This window comes from Podospora pseudopauciseta, chromosome 3, assembly GCF_035222475.1.
Source record: "Podospora pseudopauciseta strain CBS 411.78 chromosome 3, whole genome shotgun sequence".
In the NCBI taxonomy this organism is placed as follows: domain Eukaryota; kingdom Fungi; phylum Ascomycota; class Sordariomycetes; order Sordariales; family Podosporaceae; genus Podospora; species Podospora pseudopauciseta.
Genome location: NC_085893.1, coordinates 1295907 through 1321899, shown reverse-complemented (window position 1 = coordinate 1321899; position 25993 = coordinate 1295907). Strand labels below are relative to the sequence as shown.

The 25993-nt window shown below is 53.7% G+C and overlaps 8 protein-coding genes across 8 annotated transcripts; 5 read left to right on the top strand and 3 right to left on the bottom strand.

Annotated features, from left to right (window-relative positions):
- Positions 1-1146: 1146 nt before the first annotated feature.
- On the top strand, positions 1147-4120 carry LEU1 (3-isopropylmalate dehydratase; the record flags this gene model as incomplete). Its single annotated transcript, XM_062910815.1, has 3 exons — positions 1147-1790; positions 1853-1927; positions 1988-4120. Exons 1-3 carry the CDS (start codon positions 1659-1661, stop codon positions 4118-4120), a joined length of 2340 nt encoding a protein of 779 aa, XP_062766790.1. The 5' UTR covers positions 1147-1658.
- Positions 4121-5119: 999 nt separating this feature from the next.
- Positions 5120-6693, top strand: ECM4 (S-glutathionyl-(chloro)hydroquinone reductase; the record flags this gene model as incomplete). Its single annotated transcript, XM_062910814.1, has 4 exons — positions 5120-5278; positions 5340-5846; positions 5914-6204; positions 6272-6693. The coding sequence occupies 4 exons, from the start codon at positions 5120-5122 to the stop codon at positions 6521-6523; spliced, it is 1209 nt and encodes a 402-aa protein (XP_062766789.1). The 3' UTR covers positions 6524-6693.
- Positions 6694-6758: 65 nt separating this feature from the next.
- Positions 6759-8846, bottom strand: QC763_303630 (uncharacterized protein; the record flags this gene model as incomplete). Its single annotated transcript, XM_062910813.1, has 1 exon — positions 6759-8846. The coding sequence occupies one exon, from the start codon at positions 8844-8846 to the stop codon at positions 6759-6761; it is 2088 nt and encodes a 695-aa protein (XP_062766788.1).
- A 936-nt stretch (positions 8847-9782) lies between these two features.
- On the top strand, positions 9783-13562 carry QC763_303610 (uncharacterized protein). Its single transcript, XM_062910812.1, has 3 exons — positions 9783-10495; positions 10548-12693; positions 12755-13562. Exons 1-3 carry the CDS (start codon positions 10071-10073, stop codon positions 13259-13261), a joined length of 3078 nt encoding a protein of 1025 aa, XP_062766787.1. The 5' UTR covers positions 9783-10070; the 3' UTR covers positions 13262-13562.
- A 27-nt stretch (positions 13563-13589) lies between these two features.
- Positions 13590-17374, bottom strand: BMS1 (Glycoside hydrolase 2 (Mannanase, beta-galactosidase)). The gene is made up of 2 exons (XM_062910811.1): positions 17234-17374; positions 13590-17158 (listed from the first exon to the last, which is right to left on the bottom strand). The coding sequence occupies exons 1-2, from the start codon at positions 17304-17306 to the stop codon at positions 13725-13727; spliced, it is 3507 nt and encodes a 1168-aa protein (XP_062766786.1). The 5' UTR covers positions 17307-17374; the 3' UTR covers positions 13590-13724.
- A 499-nt stretch (positions 17375-17873) lies between these two features.
- On the top strand, positions 17874-18635 carry QC763_303590 (uncharacterized protein; the record flags this gene model as incomplete). Its single annotated transcript, XM_062910810.1, has 4 exons — positions 17874-18257; positions 18319-18359; positions 18419-18487; positions 18545-18635. Exons 1-4 carry the CDS (start codon positions 18141-18143, stop codon positions 18633-18635), a joined length of 318 nt encoding a protein of 105 aa, XP_062766785.1. The 5' UTR covers positions 17874-18140.
- A 340-nt stretch (positions 18636-18975) lies between these two features.
- On the top strand, positions 18976-20436 carry QC763_303580 (uncharacterized protein; the record flags this gene model as incomplete). Its single annotated transcript, XM_062910809.1, has 2 exons — positions 18976-19226; positions 19299-20436. 2 exons carry the CDS (start codon positions 18976-18978, stop codon positions 20434-20436), a joined length of 1389 nt encoding a protein of 462 aa, XP_062766784.1.
- A 289-nt stretch (positions 20437-20725) lies between these two features.
- On the bottom strand, positions 20726-24819 carry EGT1 (Ergothioneine biosynthesis protein 1; the record flags this gene model as incomplete). The annotated part of the gene is given in 10 exon segments (XM_062910808.1): positions 20726-21385; positions 21440-22204; positions 22254-22947; positions 23345-23631; positions 23712-23753; positions 23889-24003; positions 24076-24314; positions 24380-24498; positions 24572-24581; positions 24596-24819. The coding sequence occupies 10 exon segments, from the start codon at positions 24817-24819 to the stop codon at positions 21319-21321; spliced, it is 2562 nt and encodes an 853-aa protein (XP_062766783.1). The 3' UTR covers positions 20726-21318.
- Between the last annotated feature and the right edge of the window lie 1174 nt (positions 24820-25993).

Here is a 25993-nt window from a genome sequence, read left to right as displayed (position 1 = left end):
GAGGATGATATTTTTGTTAGTGTTGTACGTACTACTGTAGGGGTAGTCTGTCTAGCACACGGAATAATTGGTATGGAGTAGTGGTTATTTGAGACAGTTGTTGACTTGGTTGGCTTTTGGTGAGAGAGGAGTTTGACTGATGATGAGTGATGGACTGATGATAAGAAGATTGTGTGTTGTTGAACCGAAGTGGGTTGCACGGTGAGGTTGCAGGCTGATAAGCTGACTGGAGGTACCATTGCCCCATAGAATGGGGGTCGGCAATTCGCATTGAGGGTTTGATGGGCTTTTTTGGGATGGGATAGGGGAAGGAAGGGGGAAGGCTGTTGGGATCTGGTTGGTTGATATTGGGGATATTGGACATGCTAAGCGATGCCGGAGGTTATAGGAATAGAACGGTAGGTACTTATACATTGTACACGTTGCCGAGCGATAGGATGGGTGGGATGGGCGGTCAAGGCACGACAGACATGTGTGTGCACTATGCAGAGTCCCTATTTCTGGAGTGTATGATGAGGATATAGGTGTAGAGATATGAGACTCGTTATTTATGTTTCTATCCGGCCGAGACGTGATATGGAGTGGTGAGGAGTGGGAAACCGGAATTTGGGGGGGAGGCCGAGGGGGAATCGGTAGAGGGTAAGGGAACGATTCTTGTGATATGTATGTCAGACTTGGAAGGACTAGGCGCTGTGTGGCATGTGTGAGTCGCGGGAATCAGACGAGAATGTGGGGAAATGTCGAGATTTCTTGTTGGAGGTGTGATGATCTACGGAATACCGAAAGAAGGCTTCTATCGGCTTTACCCAGCTTTTTGAGGAGGATATCTGTTTATATCCCTCAGAAGAAGTTTCTTTTTATACGGTAGAAGCTCAGAGAGCAGAATGATATTACAGAGTTTTCTGTTAAAGCCCGCCTGCGAATGGAAGCTGTTGTCGTTACGTAGAGATGCGGATGAAGCTCTGTCGAGATGCTGGGTTGATCGCTGTGGGGTGGGTTATCGAACCTTCGATTCCGGCCCGGGCGGTACGCTAACTTTGTTCGCTGCGCAGGCTGAAGGACCCCGCTGCTCAACCCTGCTGGGGGGCCTGGGGCGGGGAGAGACAGGCCATCCTGGAGACGGTCAGCCAATGGCGGGATGGGGTTTAGAAATTGAGGTGGCCACCCCGCATTCCGTGAACCGGAGCAAGCTGCAGCTCTCCGATCATCGGCTTTGCCGCTGGATTGGAAACACTTGCCAGCCCAAATCCGTCATCGTCCCCCCGAGGAGGGGCTGTACTTTATAAGATTGAGGTTGCCTCTCACAAGAATAGAGACGAGAATTGTTTTGGTTTTTGCCACAGTTCTTGAGTCTAGATTGAGATTGTTGCTCGAGAGAGGAGTTTTCCATCCGAAGGAACTTTGTTCTCTTGCCCTCGCCAACTCGTCACTCTCGACTCGACACTATTTTTTTTTTAGTTTTTTTTTATTCATTTGAAAGAGCAACTCAACAAAGAGCAACGACATCTGAAAAAGTGGTTGTATATCACAGACTCCGCCGGACAACTTTCCCCCCGCTCCTCTAGCATTGCTTGACTTCGCAAACACACACACACATCGAGAAGGCGGAAACAAAAAAAACTCCCAGGAGGAGAACGAATCAGACAAACGACACAAAAATGCCGGTTGCCGAGCGAACACCACAAACCCTCTACGACAAGGTCTTCCAGGCCCACATTGTCGACGAGAAGCTCGATGGTACCATTCTTCTGTACATCGACCGCCATCTCGTGCACGAGGTCACCTCTCCAGTATGTCTTCTGGTCTGTTCTTTGCTGTTGACCCGAATATCAAACTAACATACTGTCAACAGCAAGCTTTCGAGGGATTAGAAAAGGCCGGCCGCAAGGTTCGGAGACCAGACTGCACTCTGGCCACAACTGACCACGTATGTTTTTATGTCCGTTTGAAGACAATCATCATCGGCCATTGACACTGGATCCCGTAGAATGTCCCCACCACCTCGAGAAAAACTCTCAGAGACATTGCCAGCTTCATTCAGGAGGACGACTCTCGGACGCAATGCGTGACCCTCGAGGAGAATGTCAAGAAGTTTGGCGTCACATACTTTGGCCTGAGCGACAAGAGACAAGGTATCGTCCACGTTATCGGGCCCGAGCAGGGCTTCACTCTGCCGGGCACCACCGTTGTGTGCGGCGACAGTCACACGTCGACCCACGGCGCCTTTGGTGCCCTCGCCTTCGGTATCGGCACCAGTGAAGTCGAGCACGTCCTCGCCACACAGACCCTCATCACGAAGCGCAGCAAGAACATGAGGATATTGGTCGACGGAGAGCTGTCCCCCGGTGTCAGCTCCAAGGATGTGGTCCTGCACATCATCGGCAAGATTGGTACGGCTGGTGGCACCGGGTCCGTCATCGAGTTTGCCGGTTCCGTCATCCGCAGCCTGAGCATGGAGGCCCGCATGTCCATCTGCAACATGGCCATCGAGGGTGGTGCTAGAGCCGGCATGGTCGCTCCCGACGAGATCACTTTCGAGTACCTCAAGGGCCGCCCCCTGGCCCCCAAGTGTGGGTCTGACGAGTGGAACAAGGCGGTCGCCTACTGGAAGTCCCTGCAGTCCGACCCGGATGCCAAGTACGACATTGATGTTCATATCGACGGGAAGGACATCATCCCCACGGTGACCTGGGGCACCAGCCCTGAGGACGTCGTCCCCATCACCGGCAGCGTTCCCGATCCCGAGACCTTCCCCACCGAGGTCAAGAAGGCCGCGGGCCGCCGCATGCTGGAGTACATGGGTCTCGCAGCAGGGACTCCCATGGAGGACATTGTGGTCGACAAGGTGTTCATCGGCTCCTGCACCAATTCCAGAATCGAGGATCTCCGCGCCGCTGCTTCGGTCGTCAAGGGCAAGAAGATTGCCTCCAACATCAAGCGTGCCCTGATCGTGCCCGGCTCCGGTCTCGTCAAGGAGCAGGCCGAGGCTGAGGGTCTCGACAAGATCTTTACCGATGCCGGCTTCGAGTGGCGCGAGGCTGGCTGCAGCATGTGCCTGGGCATGAACCCTGACATTCTGTCGCCCAAGGAGAGATGCGCCTCCACCAGCAACCGCAACTTCGAGGGCCGTCAGGGTGCTCAGGGCCGGACCCACCTCATGTCCCCCGTCATGGCTGCTGCTGCCGCCATCGTCGGCAAGCTCGCCGATGTGAGAAAGCTTGCCGAGTACAAGGGCAGCCCTCACATCGAGGCCGCTGTCGCGCCCGAGACCACCTCTGGCAAGGCTCATGCTGATGAGCGCATCGAGACGGATGACCATGAGAAGGAAGCTCTCACCGACCAGCCCGAAGACTCCTCTCCTCAGGTCAACACCTCTGTCCCCAAGGCCGGCAGCACCGGTCTTCCCAAGTTCACCGTTCTCAAGGGCATCGCCGCCCCGATGGAGAAGGCCAACATTGATACCGACGCCATCATCCCCAAGCAGTTCCTGAAGACCATCAAGCGCACCGGTCTTGGCAAGGCTCTCTTCTATGAGTGGCGCTACCTTGATGCCAACACCGAGAACCCCGACTTTGTCCTCAACCAGGAGCCATACCGCCGGGCCAAGATCATTGTCTGCACCGGTCCCAACTTTGGCTGCGGCTCTTCCCGCGAGCACGCCCCTTGGGCTCTGAACGACTTTGGCGTCAAGAGCGTCATTGCTCCTTCCTTTGCGGACATTTTCTTCAACAACTCGTTCAAGAACGGCATGCTCCCCATTGCCATCAAGAACAAGGACGACCTCGAAAAGGTGCACGCCGAGGCGGCCGCCGGTCGCGAGATCGAGATTGACCTCCCCAACCAGCTCATCAAGGACCAGGATGGCAACACCATCTGCAGCTTCGAGGTGGAGGAGTTTAGAAAGCACTGTCTGGTCAACGGGTTCGACGACATTGGTCTTACCATGCAGCTCGAGGATAAGATCTCCGAGTTTGAGAAGAAGATGACGCTCGAGACCCCCTGGCTGGACGGCCGGGCGTACCTGAAGAGGAAGGGGCAGGGTGGCAAGCTGGCTGCCAAGGCCGTGCCAGTCCCCAAGACGAATAGGGGTGAGACCAAGACTGAGCCGCTTGAGTGGTGAAGAAGTGAGGTTGGTTTGGTTTGGTGTGGTTATTAGTTGGGGGTTGGGGGGGAGTGGTTTATATCTTAGGAAAAAATGGAATTGGATTTTGGAGGAGGGGAAAGCACAAAAGCAATTTAGGATGGCGTGACTTGGGTGTTATTGGATGGGTTGGCTTTTGCTCATTTTGTTCTCTTGTCGTTAATGGGCGTGGAAATATGCCGCCCGTAGTAATGTACTATGATGATACCTGGGATTAGGGGGGGGTTGTTGCTAATGGAAGCAAAATCTATTTTTCTCTTTTGCTATGTTGGCATTTTATATACGTCTTGCTTGTTTTGCTGATGGGAACTCGATGCTTGGAATAATCTCTGAAGTTGGATCTGTTCAACAGCTTGGGAGGGATTTTGCAGTTATAAAAGTTGGATATGCATTCGGGATATCCTGCTTCTAGTTGAATCTTGCTGGCAGTCTGAGATAGTCTTGTTCTTTTTCGGAAACAAATTCCAAAAGATAATCTCAGATCTTTTGCTAGGTATCTTACAGGATGTCGTCGATGAGGCTGGTGGGTCTCACTCCTAAACGCCGTGATCTCAACACCAAGTTGGTGCCCCTACAAACCGACCTGGAATTGTTTCCGGAAATTGGTCTACCTATACGATATTGCTTACTCATATTTGACCACCTTCTAAACAAAGCGCTTCTAAACCGCTATCGCGTCGCGAACGGTTGAACCAGCGATGAGTTTGACAGTTAGTAAGCCCAGTGGGAATAGTGGGGATTACGTCACCATTTGTCAGTTGATGAATGAATCCACACTTGGCGTGAGGTAGTGAGTGGATATATTCCTGGGACGAACCGCAACAACACTGGGTTTTGATGACGGAAGTGGACGGGAGTGGTATAAACCAAATGCAGAACCCTTAGTCATTCCGTTGCTGATTGATTCCAAAGAACTTGGACCCCTCATCTCATCATTGGCTTTCCGTCTGATGAAAGTTTGGGACGAAGCAACGACCAATGAGTATAAGAAGCAGTATATCTCCGCTTTTGAGAGGGACAGCATCACTTTCACATTTGAGCAAGGGTTCGTTCAGGATTACACGCTCTTCTTCATTCACATCATCTATCAAAGTGTCAACACATCGATATCTTTCCACCACCACCAACTTCAAAATGGTAATACCCCACTCCCCCTCCCATCTCTCCCAACCAAACTAACACCCCCCCCCCCTTTTAGGCAGCCCAAGACACTCCCTCCGGAAAGGAGGTGCAGAAGGACGATAACGTAATCACAAACTGGGTCAACCCCTCCGACAAGTCAGGCGAGTTCAAACGCCAGCAGTCCACCTTCCGCTCCTTCATTTCTTCGTCCCCCGGCTCCGAGTTCCCCCCCGAAGCGGGCCGGTACCACCTCTACGTGAGCTATGCCTGCCCTTGGGCCAACAGGACGCTCATTGCCCGCAAGCTCAAGGGGCTGGAGGACATCATCTCCTTTAGTGTTGTCCACTGGCATATGGGACCGAAAGGGTGGAGGTTTGTGACTGATGAGGAGGCTGAGCAGGAGGATGTCAAGGGGGAGGGGGTGGTGCCTCACGAGGGGGGTTTGAGTCATTTGAGGGAGGTTTACTTTGGGGTGAACCCGGAGTATGAGGGACGGTTTACGGTGCCGGTGTTGTGGGATAAGAAGGGGGGGAAAATTGTGAACAATGAGAGTAGTGAGATTTTGAGGATGTTGAATTCGGAGGTGAGCCCCCCCCCCCTTCCCTTTCTACTGGAGAAAAAGGGAGCGGCGGTTGCTGACATCAAGACAGTTCAACGGGCTGATCGACGAGCCGTTCAAATCGGTGGATCTGTATCCTGAGGATTTGAGAAGGGAGATTGACGAAACACACGAGTGGCAATACGACCTCATCAACAACGGCGTCTACAAATCTGGCTTTGCCACCACCCAAGAGGCCTACGAGCGCAACGTCAAGGCTCTGTTTGAAGCCCTCGACCGGGCGGAGAAGCATCTTGCTGACGGGACGGAGGGGCCGTATTGGTTTGGGGAGCGGCTTACCGAGGTGGATATCAGGTTGTTTGTGACTATTGTCAGGTTTGATGTGAGTTCAAGTTCATCATTCCAACCCCCCCCCCCGACAACAGAGGAAGAGAGCTAACGGGAAATAGCCTGTGTATGTCCAGCACTTCAAGTGCAACATCCGCGACATCAGGTCAGGCTACCCTGCTATTCACAAGTGGATGCGGAATCTGTACTGGAACATCCCCGCGTTCAAGGACACGACAAACTTCAACCACATCAAGTTCCATTACACGAAATCGCACACGAATATCAACCCGCTGTCTATTACGCCTTTGGGGCCGGTGCCGGATATTTTGCCGAGGTGGGAGGAGGTGCCTGCTGTTAGTTTTAGGGGTTGATTTGAGCAAGTCATTTTGTAGCGCGGTTATCAGCAGGCTTGCGGCGTTGGGAACAGAGAGTGAATATAATGAGCAAAACATTGCGATTTTACCGATGCATCTTCCTCTTGGGTCCCGTTTCCTGTTCCCGGCACTTTGGGTGTCTGTCCGTCTCTATCCGTCTCAAAGCGGGAACAAACCACCCATCCCGTCCTCCTAGGTGTTAACCACTTCCAAACCCCCACAATCATTATCATCAAACCAACACCCAATCCACCATCCCACACATGGCAAACGCCTTCCTCCCCACAACCCTCTTAAACTCCTCCCCCGTCAAACCCCTCGCATCCCTCCCATCCACCGTCGTAATCCCCACCAACCTCACCCTCTTCCCCACCCCCCCCAAATCCCTCGTCCTTACATCCAGCCACCACCAAAACCCGTCCGTCTCCAATGGCACGAACCTCTCCTTCCCACCCGCCCTCTTCTCATCCTCCCCAAAAACCAAACAAATCAACATCTGCCTCCCCCTCCCGTGCTTCTCACTCACCCAATGCGGGCATACCTTCCCAAACTGAAACCTCGTCACCGATCCCTCCCCCGCCCCTGAAACACAAATCTCTTTCTGTTTCGGCTCAAAATTGCTCTGATCCAACCCCCCCTCCCTCTCCGCATCCCCCATCCACCCCGCCGGTTCCTCCCCCCCAGTCTCCCCCAAGATGTACTCCTCCCAACTCGGCACCCTCCCATCCCTCCTGTGAAAATGCCTCTCATCGCTCGGGTAGTGACTCCTTCCGAAAAACTCATTGCTCCTCGCAAACTGCCCCGGGCTAAACTGCTTCTTATACCCGTTCGTACCCCCATCCAAATGCCCCGCTCCCCAGCACGGGTCAATAAGCTTCCACTCATCATTATCGATCATGACCGCGTTCCACGCGTGGCCAGTCGGGTCCTTTGGCGGGCACCGTTCCCCTTTTTTGAGGGCGCTGAAGCCGTAGCCTTTGCCGTGACCGCCGACAACAATGCAGTGCAGACCCGCTGCGCGGGCGATGGCTTCGTAGACTCTTGCGTAGCCTTCGCAGACGGCTTTTCCCGAAAAGATTGTTTCTGCCGGTGTGAGGCCTCGGGGGATGCAGTTGTTGAAGAAGCCGTGGACGTCGTAGGCGATGTTGTGGTGACACCAGGTGAAGATTGCGCGGGCTTTGTCGGTGGGCGAGGGGAAAGGGGAGCAGAGGTGGTGGGCTAGGTAGGAGATGGGGTCCTGCCTGGGGAGGGAGGTGTAGGGGTGCTGGGCGGCGACCGTGTCAGGGCCGGAGAAGTCACGGCAGACGAGGCAGGAAGGGGGTGGTGATGATGATGATGATGATGATGCTGCTGCTGCTGCTGCTGCTGTTGGGAAGGGGGTTGAGGCGGAGCGGACGGCTTCTATTTGGGAAATGCTTGGGCGGGAAGCGAGTGGAATAGGGGGTGGGACATCGTCGGCTGGTCTGGGTTTGTTGTTGAAACCTAGTTCTAGGGCGGATTTGGGGTTTTTGTAGCTTGATGGAGGGGGTGGGAGGCGTCTAGCTGGGAGAGAGGGAGATGGGGCCTCAGTTGCGTTCATCAGGGGTGACTTTGCTGGCCTGGATGGGAGCCGAGGGGGCAATGAGGGCCTGCCACTGGGAAGCTCTGGCATGGCTTGAGGTGGTGGCTCTGTCACACAACGAGGGAGAGGAGGGGTATTTGCGGCCTCTTCTTTCGCCTTGGCCTCGAGCTCACGACGAGTTGGTGGTAAAGGAGGGAGCTTTGCCTGCTCTAATGGGGGCGGAAGCCCTCTTCTTGGAGTCGGCCCATCTTGGTTCAGTGACAAACTAGACATGGTAGATATATATGAGATGTCTGACGAGTTGGAATTCCTCCGGCCTCCAGGGGTAGGAAGAGTGAGATTTGATGATGGCCGGCGAGAGGGGAGAGCCGGCGGTGTTCCCTTGGCCGAAGAAGAATCCCGTGAAGGCAATGGAGGCGGGAGCACCCGTCCCAGTCCCGGGCCCGGTGCGGGTCGATCTCCCTTCTCAATGTCGGTGGTGGTTCGACGAGGAAGTGGAGGTGGGAGTTTCTCCGTTGAGGCCCTCACTGGACGGGGTGGCATCACCGGAGCCGTCTCATTCTGGGGCTGTTGTGATGATGGTGATGGTGTCGTGGTGGTGGTGGTGGTGGTGGTGATGGTGGCAGCCCTCACTGGAGGTGGCGGGGGTGGGGGCCGCTTCCCTGCTGTCGAAGGGGGCGCCTGAAAGTTCTTCTGGGCATTGAGAGCAGCAATGCGCTCTGCCAGCGAGTTGAAACGCGGCTCTTCTACGTCGGCCATTGTCGATGAGGAACAGTGATTGGCACCGTGTGTTGGGTGTGTGAGAAAAGACTAAAAGAATGAGTCTTCACACAGGGCTCGGTTGAGTTGTTGGCTGGTGGCACTGAAAGCCAAGGGAAATGATTCGCCCTAAGCAATCTACCCTGCCTCAATGATCAACCGCTGTGCCAACAGAGAGGGTTGCAATGGCAGGGAAAGAGCAAAACCGAAGAGGAGAAGATAGTTTCTTGGGAAGTAGATCTGTACGAGACATAAGCAAAAATGCTGCAACATAAAATCTTAATCATGTTACGGGCAGCCACTAATTACTGCGTGGATGCCTAGGCAATGGTGGGGTTAAATTGTTGAAGTTGATGCCCTGAGCGGATAGACGGCACTCTATGGGATAAGGTAGCCACAAGGGCCCTGCATGTTATATCTAGAGTCCCTGAAAATGATTGGATGGCGGAATACCGAGTCCTGGGCCTTCACACGGACCATCAAACATGAAAAAGAAAAAATCCGACGTTGGAGGTGGTTGCTTCAGAAAGGTGCCATTGGAATGGATGGAATTCCATGTTGAGGTGGTCCGAGCGTCACATGCTGGGGAATTGGGGATGCCCTGCGGACGGGCTCCCTGGCCACAAAAAAACCGAAGACACTATACAATCAGCAGCCTTTCATACACACCATTCTCACTCAAAGACAACCATAAAATTCTACCAAAATTCTTATATGCTTCAAAGGTACTAAAACAGTAGTGGTTAAAAGATAAGAGGATTTGATCAAGTTGTTGTTGAGAAAATTACGTTTTAATATCAACGTGGTTGTGTAAGTGACGGTGATTTTGGTGGTTTGCAGTCTCGGTTTTTATGTGGCCAGGGAGGCGGGAGAGGCTGACCTGGACCCTCCCCCACCTGCCCTACCCTGCCCGCTGCAGAGTGCTGCACATCCGCTAAGGCACCCCCCGGGCACACCCCGGCTCTTGGCCAGAACTTGTCGATTTCCCACCGTCTCTGCCGCACCTCGATAATGAACCCCTCTGCAACAACGAACGGCTGGCTGCTTCTTTGGCGCCAGCAAAAAAAAAAAAAAAAAAAGACTGCCAGAATCAAAATCTTGCATTTCCATTCCAATACCCGTCTTCTTTCACTGCTTCTTGACTCAAATCTTCCTCCTCTTCCTGCGTGCGCCCCCATCTTCTGCTAGGACGAGCATTAGATCCCATCCATCTTTATCGCCGATATGGCTTCGTCTCCGGGCAGGCAGAAACCACCTTTCTGCTTCATGGCCCTGCCAAACGAAGTCCAGAAAGAAATTGTCCGCAACTGCTCCCAGGCCGATCTGATATGCTTTGCCCTCGTGTCGAGACACTGCCGAGAACTCGCTGCCGCCCAACTCTATCGCAATTTCCATATTGTCTTCCCCGACGAAGATGACCCCGAATACGACTCGCCTATAGACGGCCTGGCCGGCGGTCTTGACACTTTTGTGACTAGCGACTACAACTATGCTCAGCACCTGAGAGACTTGTCTCTGGACACTCTCAGCGCCGGCCACAAAGCCGAAACAGCCTACAAGGCTTACCTGGCGAATCTCAGCTGCGGAAAGTTCATGAACACACTGCTGCTTATGACGCTGCGCAGGGCAAGGGCTCTCGAGAGGTTCAGGTGTGTCCATCTCGGTCTATTGCACATCCAGTACTGACAATTTCCTCTTCAGATGGAATATCCGTGTCGAACTTAGTCGAACCCTCTACAAAGAACTACACAGTATCAAGACACTGGCCCATCTTCATGTTCGGTTACAAGAGGGACCTTCTATCTACGAAACGCCTCCTCCCCTTCCATACAATGCCGCCACCTCAACATCAGCCTCGCTGGGCGTCACATCTGTCCCGCCACCACCTCCCATGTCGAACTTACCCCCTCCACCACCCCCGTTTTCGACGCTGCCTCCGCCGCCCTCTGGGTTTTATGTGCCCGTGACCTCCGTCACAGTCAATGTGCCTCCGCCCCCTCCACCTCCAATGCCGAAGCCTCACCGACCGAAAGCCTTACGGAAGACGCCCCTTTCCAAGGAGCCACCGACGCTGTCGGGCTTCGGCAAACTGAGGAGTCTTTCCGTGTTGGATATCGACTCGCTCGATATGGTTACAGAGATCAAATCATGTGTTCGGAACTCCTCGGCAACTCTCACTAAGCTGAAACTCTCCTTTTCGGACAAGCTGGCTTCACAGGCCAGAAAACCTGCCCCCGAGGCGGATCCGGACGATTCAGATGTCGACGATGATTTCCAGCCTACCCCGGCTGGCTCTAGTTCAAACATGGCCAATGACATGAGCGGTCCTGCCAGAGCCTTCCGGGCCATGGAAGAGAAAAAGGCACAAGAGTCTGTGCTGGGTAGGATCTTGGATGTTGAGGTCTATCTAGTAAAAAAGCCGCCCAAAAAGCCGAAAGACAAGGGGAAGGAAAAGGAAAAGGAAAAGGAGACCAAGGTCGAGTCGAACGGGGGCAATGGAACGCACGAGTTTGCCCAGGCCTTGAAGACCGTGATGACCAGGATTGTGAAGGAGCTGAACGACAACACCGATCCAAGTGAGGTCAATGCTACCCAAAAGAATATTCTCGAAACTTTCCAGGCCGCCGCAACAAAGTACGTTGAAGATACGATGAACAAGAGGGCAGAAAAGTCAAATAAGCCAAGCACAAACGGGAGCTCTAGTTCATCAAAGACAGATCAATCGGTGGCAGAGGAGCCGGCGACCGCAGAGAGCTCAGGGGCTGCCCCGGTCGCACAGGCCTCGACAGAGCCTGCCAGTCTTTTTGGTGATGGCACTGCAGACGCTTCCAAGGACAAGCAAACGGAGAATGATGTGACCCCTGAAGATATTGACATTGAGGCGCCCGAGGAGACTCTCCAGCTTGATGGTGCAGATGGCCCAACCAAGGACACCTCTTCGAAGGAATTTGGTATGACCCCGTCTGCCTCCACGACTTCCTTGGCCACGCCCTCCACGAGTGGCAGCGTGGTGTCGGCCGACGTGAACAAGGCTATGGCGAACCTAGCCGCGCAAAAAGCCAACTTCAAGACGTTGGCTGAAAAGGTCGATATCTTTGAGACTCAAGCTAAGGACTTGACAAAGGATATTGAGAGGATGCGCTCCAGCGACACACCGGTCGATGTTAGCCGTGTCGCCGAGGCTGAGAAGCAGATGTACACCATCAGCCAGAGCATTGCAGACATCCACAAGGAGCTCACGACAGTCGAAGCCGAGATCAACGATGCCGAGAAGCAAATTCCCCGGCCATCTTCCTCCGTGTCCGCTGTTGACTCGATTGCGCTCAAAAACCAGCAGATGAATGACTACCTGCGGACAACAAGAGGTCTAGCTCTCCAGGTTCTAGCCATCTACCTCATCCCGGTCAAGGCTTCAGTTCTGTACCGGGCCATCGACCTCCGATGTCTCCGTCACTTGACGCTCCTGAACGTAGGCCCTCAAGCGCCAATCTGGGCTCAAATGGCCAAACTCAACAAGGAAGCCCCTCTGCCTCTGCGACACATCTTTACCGACAATGTCACACCAGTCTTTTTGACGTTTGTTCACGAGCTGGAAGCGGTGGAGGAGTTGTTTATGCTCGAGCGGGACTTCAAGTATAAGCCTGAGTCGTTTGCGCCCAGGACACCGACTACTATCGAACAGATTCGGAAGTTGGTGCTAAAGAAGCACATGCCTACGTTGAAGTACTTGATGATCAAGAACTTGGCGGATCCGAGCTGGGATCTGAACGAGAAGGCGGTCTTGTTGCTGTGTAGGAAGGGGAGGGTGCTGGAGGAGCTGGCTGCTTGCATGAGTATTAGGACTATGGTATGTTTTTCCCCCCTTTTGGACTGGTTGGTTGATCCCTAGGTGCTGACGTGAAAAATAGCATACATTTATGCAGCGGCTTGCGGGGCTGGTGTCGTTGAGGGCGTTGCATATTGCCCAGCTGCGCAACGAGGACACGTGTGTCTGGGTCATGAGGGAGACGAAGAAGTTTTTGATTGATAACCTCTCTCATCACCCTCACCTAAAGCTGGAGTGGATCTCGATCGATGACGACGACAGGGTAGAGCGGCTTATCAGGGCGAGGGACTTGCCCAAGCGCAAAAAGGAGAAGAATAACAAGGTCAAGAAGATGAGTGCCACGACGGGGCTGGGGAGTACGAGCTCGGGGTTGATACTACCGTCTATCGAAACTGACGGGAGCGGAAACTCGGCGTGGTTGGATGCCATTGGGGGGAATGGGAGTAGTGATGAGAGTGACGATAGTGGGGATGAGGAAGATGATGAGAGGTTCAGGGCGAGCAAGATTGAGACGGTGGGAGATATGAGGTTTTATGATGTTTATGGGGTGAAGATTTTTGAGAAGGAGGTTGTCAGTGGGCGGCTTTGATGCTGAGGGGAGGCAGAGGGTGTTGCATGGTTTGATTAGAAGATTTGGAAGTGTTTTTCTTTTTTTTTTTTTTTTTTTGGGGGTGATTTGAAAATTATCTTGACTTTGCTGGTGGGAAAAGAATGGGAAAGGAACAAGGAACAGGAAAAAGAAAGGAAAGGAAAGGAGTAGTTGGCTGGTAGGATTAGGAATACCCCCCCACCCCCCGGCCTTTCTAACTGGTATGTTAGTTAGTGTTAGTTACAATAAGTGTTTGTATGTATATTGGGAAACAGGAATACACCTTTGGCGGTTAGCCCGTACTTTCTCAGGAAATGTGTCTTCCCCAATATTGGTGTTTCACACGCAACATGATGTTGGCAAAAGTGTTTCACTTTCCTGGCCTATACACCTTATGTACCCTCCTCAACCATGATATCAACGCCTGGTAATCTCACAGACAGACAAAACACCCACCGACTATTTACTTCCTCCTCTTCCCACCCCCACCACCCCCATCCCCAGCCCTCCTCTTCTTCCCCTCCCTCTCCCAGTACGCCTGCTTCTCCTTCTTCTCCCTATTCTCCAGCCTCTCCTCAATATCCGCCACCTTCTTCCTGTACTCCTGCCTCTTCTCCTCCTTCTTCGCCTTCCTCTTCGCAACCTGCTCTTTCCGGATCGTAGTAAGCTTCTGCATGAGATCCCTCGCCTTGCGCTCCTCTCCCGAAACCACCACGGCCCTCTTCTGCATGTACGTCTCCTTCCTCTGCTTCTTCGTCTGCACAATCTGCGACTTAAACGGCAGCTCGGCAGCCAGCTTCTTGGGCACTCTCAACGGGTTGAAATGCCGCTCCTGCCGCTCAATCTTGCGGTACTGGCTGTTCTTCAGCTGCGGCGTGGCCAAGTCCTCGGCGCGGCGGATCTCCCCCGTCGAGCGCATCGACTGCCAGCCGATGAGGTTCGTCGCCGGGTTGTAGAACCTGTGCGGCTTGATAGGGTACCACGCGCGGAGGAAGACAATGTCGGACAGGAGAATTTTGTCCTCAAACGTGGCGCGGAAGTGGCCGTCTGGTTTTGACAGGGCGCGCTTGATCTGGCCGCGGACGCCCGAGACAGTCTTTATGGCCGCGCCTTCAAACTTTGCGATTTCGAGGGCAGTGTTGAACATGTCCTTGATGAAGGCGGTGTTCTTGAAGATTTTGTAGGGGGTGCCGGTTAGCTTGAGCTTCTTGACGATTTCGGTGGATTCGTCTACCGACAGGACCGTGCCGGTGGCTGCGATGCGGAAGCCCGGGTTGGAGGAGGAGAAGGACTGGAATGCGGTGAAGGAGGTGTTGGGGGCGATCAGGGGGCCGTAAAAGGTGCCGAAGCAGTGCATGTGCTCGGGTGTGTACTTGAGCATGCGGTTTCTCGTCCGGGAGTCGGAGATGGAGTAGATGGGAAGAGATTGGAATCTTCTCCAGCCGAGAGAGAAGATCAAGGGGTCGCCCGTCTTGAGGATTCTCTTGTGCCATCTGTGCTTCTTGATTCTGACTTGGACGAAACCAAACCTGTCCTCGGTAGCAGAGAGACCGCCCACGATGATAGGTCTCTTGGCCGAGAAGTTCTTGACAAACTCGGCTGGGACGCCCTCGAGTACAATCTTGCCGTACTTGCCGGCTCTGAAACCCTCAACCGCCGTCCTTTGCCTCTCGTCAAGCTCTTCAAACTCGGCCTTGTTGATGTCAAGCTGCTTCTGAAGCAGAGCCTTTTGGGCATCGTACCAGTCGTCCTCGCCAAACTCATCATCTCCGCCGCCTTCTCGCCTAGCGACAGCCTTGTCGTTCTTGAAACCCTCGCGATCTTCTTCCTCGAAGCGTAGCTTGAGTTCTTCCTTACGACGGGCGTTCTTTTCACGTTCAGCCTCCAAGCTGGCTTCTGGTGGCTCTTCACTCTCATCTTCATCGCCGTCCTCATCCTCGTCCTCGTCACCATCACCGCCATGCGCTTCCTCTGTCTCAAGATCCTCAAAAGCACCATCACCCTCGTCGTCCTCATCATCATCGTCGAGCCCGGAAAAGTCGTCATCATCACCGTTCCCGCCCTCTTCATCAACCAGGTTCGCAGTCGAAAATCTGGTCCGGAGAGCCTCTACAGCATCCTCACTTGACCACTTGGCAGCCAAATCCTCATAGTCGAAGCTTGGTATCGCGCGGTCCTCGGTCAAATCTTCCTGCTCATCATCGCCAATCTTCCTGAAGAAAGTGTCGTCCTCGTCTTTCTCAATGTCCTCCTCCTCTTCTTCCTCTTCCTCGCACCTCCATTTCTTGAGAGCTTCTCTGGGACTGAGGGCAGTGTCGTACATGAATCTGGCAAGATCCACAGCACGGAACGGTCTTCTGTTTCCGTGAAGCTTACTGGCGCGCTCAAACATGCTATCCTTCCACTTCAGGGCACCGGCTTCCTCATCAGAACCCAAGTCTTCCATGTCAACGTCCTCGTCGTCCTCGTCGGGATCCAGCTCCTCGTCTTCGTCGCCAGAGAGAGAACCAAGGTCAGAGTCACTGTCGGCAAAGGCAAGGTCGTCTTCTGGTTGATCCTTGTCTTGCTGCTTCTTGAACATCTTGCCCAGCTTTGACATGTCGAATTCGTCCTCTTCAACGTCTGAGCCCTCTTCATCCTCCTCTCCGCTTTCGAAGCCCTCGTCGTCGGGAATTTCATCCTCGCCAGGCTCATCCCCAGCAGCGAAGCGCGCCTTTCTCCTGGTTTTCCTCCCGCTGTCGGCCTCTTCTGGAACCTGTGTGAGCTCCTGTCCGCTGGCAAACAGCTTGACACCCTTGTCAGTAGAACCAAGCAGTTTCCTCTCGCCCTGTAGATCAACAATAAGCTGCTCGCCCTCGCCACGTTCGACGTCCTCGGCGTCTTTATCGAAAGCGAAACCGTTCTCCCTGGTGATGACAATGTGATCACCAGTAATCTTGAGACCACTGCGGTCGGCCATTGGAGCCCACAGCTTCTTGTCCTTCTCGTCCAAGCGCCTCCTCCCAGTTTTTCCAGTGGCCTTCGCAAGCGCTTGCTCCATCGAGGGGGTCGGGCAAGGATCCGGCAGAGCTTCCATGCTAGCTATTGTGAAATCGCCCAAGCCCGCAATGTGTATCCTCTGCCCATCCGCTGCAAAGTTGGTACCGCGCAAATAGCCAGACAACTCGATCGACCGGTCGCAATTCTCGTCCTCTTCAATCTTGGTTGGGTGAGTAATGTCGCGATAGTTGTCGATAACAGTGTAAGGGTGCGAGTTTCTCCATACGAGCGGACGAGGGTTCTTCATAACCGACAGGAAGCGGGAAAGGTTATGAATCTCCCGATCGGGGTAACGGCCGTTCAAAACACCAGAAAGATAGAAGAGATGGGCACCCTGATACAATTCGTTCCACAACCTGTGCTTTAACCTCTTCTTGGCGTCCTTGAGCGCTTGTGGCTTTCTGAAGAGATCGAGATGGGTCAGAATACCGAAGACGTTTCCTGGCATACCGGTGGCGGCCAGGACGTTGAGAAACTCCATTGTTTCCATTTCGAATCCAAAATTTCCGTCAATCATCAGCAGGACAATGTCGGCGACCTTGGCGATGTCGACCATGGCTTCGAGCTCGTTGGGGCATTCAATAAAGGTTAATCGCTGCTTCTTCGAGGTGACGACCGTGATTGGCCCCACGGGGTCGGACATTGTTTCCTTTGCATATCGGCGGATGAGAGACTTTAGAAGGGTTGTCTTGCCCACACCAGGAGGTCCGACGATGGTGACGAGGCGCGGAGGAGGTTCATCGGGAAGACGGTCGACTTGGGGTACATGGAGGCGCTTCTCTTTGATATCGTGGGATCTCGCCGCCTGCTTTGCAAGTTTGCCGGGATTAGAGAAGGCAAAGGCCTTGGGGTTTTGTTCTTGAAGATACTGTTAGCGACCTTGAGGGATGATGGCGACTCTAATCGCATCGCAACGCCCTGAAACCAACTTACGGCCTGTATGTTGCGCCTTCTTTTTATCCTTGGACTTCTTGGACGGCCTGTGAGGCTTATTTTGTTGTTCCATGGTTGCGCCGCGATGTTGTGGTTATTCGGGCGTTTCTGCACCGAAGAGTCCAGCAGCAAAACTCCAAGTCGCGACAAGTCTCCATTTCCAATTCGATCTGCGCAAAGCTCCAGAAATTTTTGGGCTGGCGGATCCTCGACGATAAGCGATAAGCCCTATCGATAACAGATCCCTGCGGGGGCCCTGCATCATATGGTGGGGTTCACTTGGAGGTGGGAGCGGGTGAGCGGGGAACAGGGAGGCAGCCTCCAGAGAGCAACCAAGATCTAAACTTGGTTCTTACAGCTTACACTGTGTAGGACACTTACACTACAGTTTTGTACTATATCATCTGTAACTCGAGATGATTCCAAAACCAGTCGTCGGTGATCCTCAGCCTCTCCCACTTTAGAATACCTGGCCTGACTGGGATGGCTGAGCTTCGGCATGTCTAATCTGAGGGGTTCGTCCCATTGCAACACCACTCCAGAGACGCTCTCGACCCTCCAAAATGGGCAGGTGATTGCTTGCATGCGCGATATCACATCTCTCTCAAACTTCAGAAATGACTTGCAGTGCCCAACTGGGCAAGCCTCCTGCACGATGCCAGATACGTAATCTGGCGTGCCAGGCAAAACAGGCGCGTATCCCGCGGTTTCCACCCCAACTGGACATGGAAGCGCTGTTGAAGTCCATGGAAGGCCGCCAGTAAGCGTCACAAGCTGAAACGGCTTGTATCGAACCGGCTGTAGTGCGTGATACACCGGGCATGACGTATTCCCCTCTCACCCCGCCGTCCTCGTGAACTAGGCCTCCACGCTTGTTCGTCTCCATGCCTGGGCAACCCTCGGCCAGATGTTTATAAGGAGGATCCGTACCCTGTCTCCATCTCTGCGATTTCTCTCTGCAAACACACAGCCTTTCTCCAACAGACCCAAGCCAACTACAATTACAACCATGCCTTCCTACATCGTATGTGGACCTATCGGCCATTGTATATTCTGATCGTTAAGCTAACATCACCACCACACAGGTGACCTGCAAGGACGACGCTACCCCCGAGCAGATCGAGGCGTAAGAAGATCCTTTCCCGGGATCTATCTCTCTACCGAACTGAAGCTGATACCGCGCAGGGCCAAGCAACATGCCAAAGACCAGGGCGGCACCATCGGCCACGAGTACACACTGATCAAGGGCTTCTCGTAAGACTCTCTCGATATCAGACAAATGAACAAAATGACTGACTCTGTCACCAACAGAGTCTCCTTCCCCGAGGACTCTGTCCAAACGCTTTCCAGCCACGAGCACGTGAAGGATGTTGAAGCTGATCAAGAGATGCGCACTCAATAAGGAGCTCAGGCCAGCCGTCCGGGAGCGGGATCTAGTGAGGTGCGGGGCAGCGTGTGCTGTGACAGCGGGGCAGATAATCCCTGTCCAGCGGCTTATCGATATCGAGGGTTCGTGGTCGTTATGACGAGCGCTAGCTAGCAATTGACAGTCATTCTCTCTTTCCAGTGTTCATGTTGGACAGTGTTATTGATGTATTTAATCTTACCATCTCCAGCTTGCTCCCTCACTTTTGATAGCATTTAGCAACTTGTACTCGCACAGTTTCAATTTAATCGTGCCGCGTTCCATTCTTTTACTCAGCTTTGACACAGCTTCAACTACACATCAGCACTTTGATAATATGGGCCCCACGGCGAGGTTGATACGGTTGTCGACGCCCTCCCGTATTGTCCCAGGACTTGTCAAAGGACGACACCTGGCGCGAAGGGCGTCATCGACATCACAGAACCCTAATAAGGAAGCCCCCGTTGCCCACCACCACCGACCTCCGAGTCACCACCACCATCACGTCACTTATTCCGAGACCGACGATGCTGTCCCGTGGCTAGCTAAACAGCCCCTACATCGATTGAGTCTGGCAGACTTAGTCAAGTTTGTCTTCCTACCCCTTCCAACACGATGGCTCCAATCACACCACAGAGTCTAACACCTTTTCTCCTAAAGACATGGCCGACCACCCCTCAGCGCCGAAGCCCTCCTCTCCTCGGCGCGCTTCACCCTCTCCCTCCTCCCTATTCGACTAGCCCATAGGATCCAGGCCCTCCGCAACCTCCCCTATATCGTGGTGTCCAACCCCAACATCCGCAAAATTTACAACAACTACCAACACTCACTCTCCACCCTCCTCCCCTGGCAAGGCCGCACAATCTCTAACCTCGAAGACGAAATCCGCTTCACTGAAGTCCTCGCCGAGCTAGTCCAAACCCACACCGACACCATTCCTATTCTCGCCCGGGGGTTCTTGGAGTGCAGGAAATACATCTCCCCCGGCGAGGTAACCCGCTTCCTCGACCAGCACCTCCGCGCCCGTATCGGGACCAGGTTGGTAGCCGAGCAGCACATCGCCTTGCATTATTCCTCCAGCCCGCACTTTGACCCAGCCTCTTCCCCTACACCATGCCCTGAAACCCCGGGGTACATCGGGGTCATTGACACGGCCCTCCGTCCGGCATCAACAGTTGACTCGTGCGGTAGTTTTGTCGCCGACATCTGCGAGCTCAATTATGGGGTGAGACCAGAATGGTTCATCAACGGCAGCCCCGAGACAACCTTTGCCTTTGTCCCCACGCACCTAGAGTACATCATCACCGAGCTCCTCAAGAACGCCTTCCGGGCCACAGTCGAAAACGGTCAGAGTAAATCCCCGGTGGAGATCACCATAGCTCCCGAGCCACCTTCGTCCGTCACAACCCCCATCACGCTCTCCCCACCGTCTGTCTCTTTGGGGGCGTTCAACAAAGACCATATCCAGCCCCTTGACGACAATGCCCCCGGGGTGACGATCAGAATTCGGGATCGGGGAGGCGGTATCGGCCCAGAGGTGCTGCCGCACATTTGGTCTTACAGCTTCACCACCTTTTCGGAGAATGAGGACGATCCCCCGGGGGCATGGAGCGATGACGCGCTGAGCGTGATCTCGGCGGCGAGCAGCGGGGGGAGCTCGATTGCTGGGCTGGGGTATGGGCTGCCGTTGAGCAGGGCGTATGCCGAGTATTTTGGGGGTGGGATCAAGGTGCAGAGTTTGCATGGGTGGGGGACGGATGTGTATTTGAGGTTGAAGGGGGTGGGGAGGATTGAGTAAGTTTTCTGGTCCTGATTATTGAGGGGGGGGGGGGGCTAATGACGGGGAAACAAAAACAGGCAGAAGATGAGTGCGGGGAAGAAGGCGGAGGGTGAAGGTGGGAAGGCTTAGGGGGTTTGTGAGTGCGGTTCTGGGGGTGAGAGGGGAGAAGGGCTTGAGAAGGAAGAGAAGGGGAGAAGGGAGACATCAAGAAGGATGACGAATGGGTGGATGATATAAATAAATCTCACTGGAGAGATTTGAAAAACAGGCGTTTGGTTCATCTTTTTTGGCAGCGTTGGAGTTTATGTATCAAACAATTTTTTCTTCTTTTTTTTCTATTCGGTAGAAGCAAGGTTGATGGGTAAGGGTGGATGACATTTGAGGCAGAGCGTCAAATCCAAATATATGATGTTTAAACGATATTGTGAAGGAAGACGGCTCTTCTCTCGCACTTTGAGGGTCGGTCCCATCCCACTGCTTCGCCATTATTAGGAGACGCAGTTAGAACAGAGAGAGAACTCAATCATAATGTCCTACAGCAAGACAACTCGACTACCTAAGTACCTGAAACGATCTGATGATCCAAAACCCCATACCAGAAACCCAATACCATTCCTTAAAAGAGAGAGCTATAGTAATAAAATAAAAATACTATTAAACAGCCCCCGGAGGCGGCATCACAACATGAAAAAAGTGCCTCGTGTTTTCTGGCTTTTGTATGTGTGTGAAAAACGACCGCGCTTTTCCAAATTCTCGTTTCTCTTTTGGGTTTTCCGACAACCGTAAGAAGAAAGAGTGACGTCGATAAATAGATGAGAAAAGAATCCCCCGACCATAGAATGCTGGAAAGGGTGAGACAGAAGAGATATCACAAGTCTGAAACTGAGAGAGCATCCAGACTTAGATATCCCTCACCAACCTCGCCCCTACCCAAGCATAAGGGTAGTTTCTCTGGTACCAATTGACACTGCTCCTCGTTAGCCCCTCGTTCAACATGGGAGAAAAAGAAAAAAAAACTCACAAACTCCTCCTCCCCGCAATCCTCGGGTGCGTTGCCCAGCTCCCCCCAAGAACAACATTATGCTTCCCGTCAAAAAAATCAGCCGTATACCCTGGATACAACCCCATCGCCTCAAACCCCTCCCACTCCTCCAGCACAGAACTAGTCCACTCCCACACACCGCCCATCTCCGCCTGCCCAGCCAGTTTATTCCCCTTCCCCGTCACGGGTACAGGATGCCAGTTGTGCAAGCCGACATTTGCGTCTGAAAGGTCAATAAACAAATCAACCTCCCCACCAGCATCAGAAGGAGCAGTCGTCGTAGTGGGGGTAGCAGGGGGAGAAATCTCCACCCCGTTGTTGCAGAGGTGACCATTCACGGCGGGGACTGTCTTTCCGAGTTGGTTTTCCACGTCCTTCTTCTTCTTGAGCTCTTCTGCGTATTGATAGATGCTGCGGGTTTCGAAAAAGGTGGGGATGCGTCCGCCCATGTAGGTGGCGCAGGAGGAGAGTTCGTCGTATGACGCAAAGACTGGCCAGTCGAGGGCGAGGGAGAGGGGGACGGGGCCGTAGACGGTGCGGACTGCTTTGTTGTGGAGGAAGGATTCTGGGAGGGGGGAGGTGGTTCCGTTGGTGTGGTTGGATGGGGGGATTTCCACCCATGAGGCGGGGAGTTTGTTGCTCGAGGTGTTGTAGAGGTATTGGGCGTATTCTTCGTTGGTGATGGGGCGGCCTTGGGCTTGGAAGGAGTGGACTTTTACCCGGCGGACAGGCTTTTCGTTGTCCCTGTTTTTGTTAGTGATGATCATGTTGATGAAGGAGGAAAAAAACCTACCAGCCATACACATTATCAATGTCCGTCCCGTCCTCTGGATCATCCAACCCGATGGTGATCTCCTGCTCCGGAATATCAAACCATTCATTCACCACCCCCTCCCCCCTCGCCCTGGCCGCCAGCTTCTCCCAGTCCGGCGCCGGCACGTGCGACGGCGGCAGCGTCCTGTCGCTCTGCAGCATCATGTACAGCAGCGTCTCCAGGTGCATGAGCTCATGCTCGAAGCCCACCCAAACCGCCCGACCCACATGCCGCGGGATGCTTTCGGCACCGCTTGCATACATGCTCTGTACGCGAGCTCGCACCCGGTTTTGATAGGCCAGGACGTCCTCCACCGAGGGCCATTCGTCAGGTATTTCCGAGTGGGCATGGCACAACTCGGGGTTGTCGACATCAGGGTCGATCCCTCTCTCAAAAATCAGCGAGTACGTTTCCGGTTCCGTCAGCGGCTCCTTGGTCGTCTTGCTCAGCTGGATGTCGAGGAAGGTGGGGATGTGGCCGAGGTAGAAGATGCAGGCGTTGCGGAGCTTGATGGGCTTCTCGAGCAGCTCCTCGTGCGGCAGCATCTCACGTGTGACAACATCCCATGCCGCCCAAACCGCCTCCCAGTCTGATATGGTGGGAAGGGCGCTGCGGGCGTAGACGGAAGGAATCAGGCTGAATGACAACTTTGACTTGGTGAGTAGATGAAGGCCTGCATATTGCTGCTGTTAGTCATTCTTGCTCTCTCTGTCTCCGTCTCTCTCCAAGTGAAATAAGACTATGTTAACAGCCTGGGTCCTTGGCTGGCCGTTGACCCCGCAGCCCAACACACACCCATCGGTAGACCATGGTGGCCAGTGGGGACGACCTCTTCCCGCAGCAAAGGGCACACACAATCGAGATGTGTTTCACGGCGCAGAAGCAAATCGTACGACTGGTCCCACGTGTCAAAAGGTAAAAACGTGGGGTAAAGCTTGGGTAAAATCATCGTTGACCGGCCTGTCAAGAGAGAGGGAGAGAGAGAGAGAGAAAGAACCGCGCAGAGCCCAGTTGCCGCCGGAAAACAGGGATATAGGTAATGTATGTGAAAGGGAAGGCAGGTTGCTCACCATATTCTGTGCCGTGCATCCACTTCCCCATCTCGGTCATACCGGCCAGGTCCCACATCTTCCGTGTCTCCTCCGGAGACCACTTCAGGCTCTCCTCGACCTGGACTCGCTCGTGGGGCCGGATGACTTGGCCAAAAACGGTCGTGTCACGTACCGGTGAGTAGAAGGCTTGATGGCGCCCTCCCTCGGCGTCATGGACATATTCACCAATCACCCTCCAGTCCCTTTCGTGGAAGGCAGCCTGTCCAAGGACCCTGTTGGCATGGCGAAGACCATTCAGAATGAACCTAGGTCGCCCGTCAGTTGCTCAAGTTCCCTTCATATATGCAGCTTGTCAAAAAAGGGGCGGGTGGTGAGCATGACGTACTCATGGGTGATGCCCTCCTTGTCTGTGTGTGATCCCACAAAACTACAAGTCAGCGTAATAATCACACTGCAGAGTGCGTGCGGTAGGACATACCATTGTAGGCGTGGCTGTTCAGGTATGCCGGTCAGCGAACCTTGAAATCGAATCTGCACGAAGGGGGAACTGGATGGAACCTACTAGACTTTGGCCGGGTCGTTGCAAGCATCCAGCCCAATCAGCATGGTGTCACCATGGCTGAGGACATCGGAGAACGACTTGAGAAACGAGGCGGCCGCACTTCGCTCGAAATTTCCTGGCGGAGTTGCGTTAGGTTCAGGTTCTTCCTGCTGCTCTCAAGTCGGGCACGAATGGGAGGGACACTCACCAATGCTTGACCCAAGACTCATTATGCACTTCCTTCTTGAAATATTGGATGGGTCCTTGAGCCACTCCCGCCCATCGTCGTACGTCCCAAACAGACCATGAGCTCGGACATGCTGATATGCGGGAAGCTGGGCAAGGGTACGCTCGAGCTCTTGCTTGGAGAGATCCAAAGCGTAGTAGTCAATGCTCTTGCCGGCGTCCTCGAAAGCTTGCAGAAGCAGATTCACTTTTCGAAGGTTTCTTTGAGACCAAAGGTCAGCATAACAACACCCCCCACAAAAAAACCGCGCTGCCATTGGACTCACCCACTGCCGAGTTCGATAACCATAGACCCTGAAGGAATGCTGCCGGCAATCTCTTTGGCCGACGACTCGAGCACTTGAATCTCATCGTTGGTCAGGTAGTACTCCTCCAAATACGTAATCTGGAATTCTGTCAGCAACTTCGCTCGCCCTTCACTCCCGACGACTCAACGAAAAAGACATGCCTTCTCAAACAACTGCAACCCTCTCTCGTCGTACAAGAGCAGTGTGGGAAGCTTTCTGGGCCCTTCCTTTGGACAGAACTGGGAGACAATGTCGGCCTTGAGGTTTGTCTCGACCTCGACACGGCGGATATCAATGATGTCAACCTTGGGATGACTGAACAGCTTGGGTTTTGTCTTGTCCTTGGCAGCAGCGGCGGCCTTGAGGCTAGCAAGTGCACCGTACGCCATGACGGTCAAATCTGGAGCACTACTAGGCATCGTGGAGAACTGAACTGTGTGATGGTGTGATGTTGCCAAACAATCGACGCCGAATTGGCGCCAGAGGGAACTGGAATGAAGGTACTTATATAAGAGAGGATGGTGTATTACGATCCAGATACCGGGTCGCCGAACAAAGAACGGGATCTAGCTTGGCGGCTCGCGAGGGGGGGGAGTGAGGAAGGTACGGTGAGGTAGGTAGGTAGGTAGGTAAGCTGTACGGGTTACCGCCGAACCTATCCAAGAAAACGCTACCTTATAGTCATCTTGGAAAGTGAGGTATGTACCTGGGGAGTATAGAGGTTAAAAATATCAAGGGGCAGAACGCCGCATGTAGCGTGACCAGGGCGGGACTCATGACCAAGATGACCCCAGAAGGGTGGACAGCAAGAAGCGTCCCTGGTGGATCGGCCCTTCCATTGCCAATCAGAGCGTCAAGTGGACACCATGAAAAGGTTCTGTTCGAGTCTGTATGGATGGGAAAGAGGTGCCGGGACTGGCGGGTGCTAGCCGGCCGCTAGTTCGCTAGTTCGCCTGACTCTTGTTATGTCCCATGTATGTACCTGTTCCTATAGCTCGTACTTTGGATTCCAGAAGGAATGTTGCCTCTGTCGGGAGGGCTCAAGACGGAATCTTTTTGTCATGGAATGCAGGCCGGGCACCGCCTCATTCTGGGGAACGTGGGAGTTGGTGATGCAAGGGACAAATCACAAGACAGATGGTGTTGCGGGCCCCACGCCGGGCGACTGGAGCAGAGGTTAGCGTCTTCTTCTCGTGCATATGTCGTGTTCCTGACCGAATGCCGCCTTCTTGCCATGGGAGCGGGCAACGGGCGGGGGCGGGTGCGTGTATGTACAGCAGATGAAAATCCGGGGAACATGGCCATCGTCCAAGCAAGTGACAGGCGGGAGACGGGACGAGATGTCTCACTCTCAGGGCGGGCGGTCAACAAGACAAGGTACAAAGTTGAATTAGTGCTCTGGAAATTCCATGTTTTCTTCCATGCCAAGCTTGGTAGGAACGAACGATCAGCTTGACAGGCACAGCCAAGTGTGGATTGGAGAGCAGCGATGGACCCGCAGAGCACTCGTCATCTTGACTCTACCTTACAACTTCTCTTCTCTTTGCCTCTGTCTCGGGTACCTGTAGCGGAAAAGACACGGATATGTCCCAA